At 26.5% G+C, this 931-nt stretch overlaps 1 protein-coding gene across 1 annotated transcript in view; it reads right to left on the bottom strand.

The window, feature by feature from the left end:
- The window catches only part of LOC107632441 (GDSL esterase/lipase At5g33370-like), a 4,126-nt gene that overhangs the window by 1,517 nt on the left and 1,678 nt on the right, over positions 1-931 (bottom strand). The window contains exon 3 of the mRNA XM_021117502.1: positions 89-334. Coding sequence (XP_020973161.1) covers positions 89-334 — 246 coding nt within the window. The remainder of the gene's footprint in view (positions 1-88; positions 335-931) is intronic.

Genomic DNA, 931 nt, shown 5'->3' with positions numbered 1-931 from the left:
CTATATATTTAGAAAATTTGTGAATGAATTTTTTTTCTTTATTAAATAATTTTGAAAAAGGAAAAAAGAAGAAAGAGGAGATGGAAACCTGGAGATGGGAGTGGTAAGTATCCATGAGATTGGACATGAATTGTGGCACAACCTCAGTGAAATTTGCTCCAGTCTCAGTAGCATTAATAAAGAACTCAAATATGTCATTGCTTCCCACACTTATAAGGAACATAGATTTGTTAATTCTTTTCTCTGCACCACTGCTTTCATTTAGATACTCTGAGATTTTACTGTAAACGCTTTTGAATTGTTTAATTTGCTCATGCATGGATACAACCTCTTGCTGTTTCATCAAAATAAATTTGAAATTTCAAGTTTATCACTATATAGTACTTTTTTTTTTCAAATGAAAATTTCAGGTGTAATTAACTTCATGTGAAGTTGATAGTTGAGAGCCGTTAGACGACAATTTAGTCAAACCTATTAAATCATTTAACGACTCTCAACTATCAACTTCACATAAAGTTAACTGTATCTGAATTTCCATCCACCGTAAAATTAAATAAGTTCCGGTCTCTATTATATACTAATAACAATTAAGATGGAACATGTGCAATTAAGATAATTTAAAATAATCTTTTTCTTTATGTTCCAACAAAATAATTTGTCATAGATCTATTTTAATTTTCTTTATATATTCTAAAAATTTGATGAGAACTCAAATTGATAGAAAGATTTAGGTAGTTAACCAATGCAAAATGTCTTAAACTCAAAATTAGTATATTATTATTCATGTTTCTCTCTATTTAATAAGTTAAATTTTTAAAAGAAATTATTCAGAACAGATATAAAAACTTATATGATAAAAAAATTTGAGTATATTCTTTATTTTACCACAAATTACCAAAAAAATAATGTCTCTTAAAAAAATGGAACCAAA

The sequence above is a fragment of the Arachis ipaensis genome, chromosome B03 (assembly GCF_000816755.2).
Source record: "Arachis ipaensis cultivar K30076 chromosome B03, Araip1.1, whole genome shotgun sequence".
Lineage (NCBI taxonomy): Eukaryota > Viridiplantae > Streptophyta > Magnoliopsida > Fabales > Fabaceae > Arachis > Arachis ipaensis.
The sequence above is the reverse complement of the archived record's forward strand: the minus strand, read 5'-3'. Positions and strand labels throughout refer to the sequence as shown.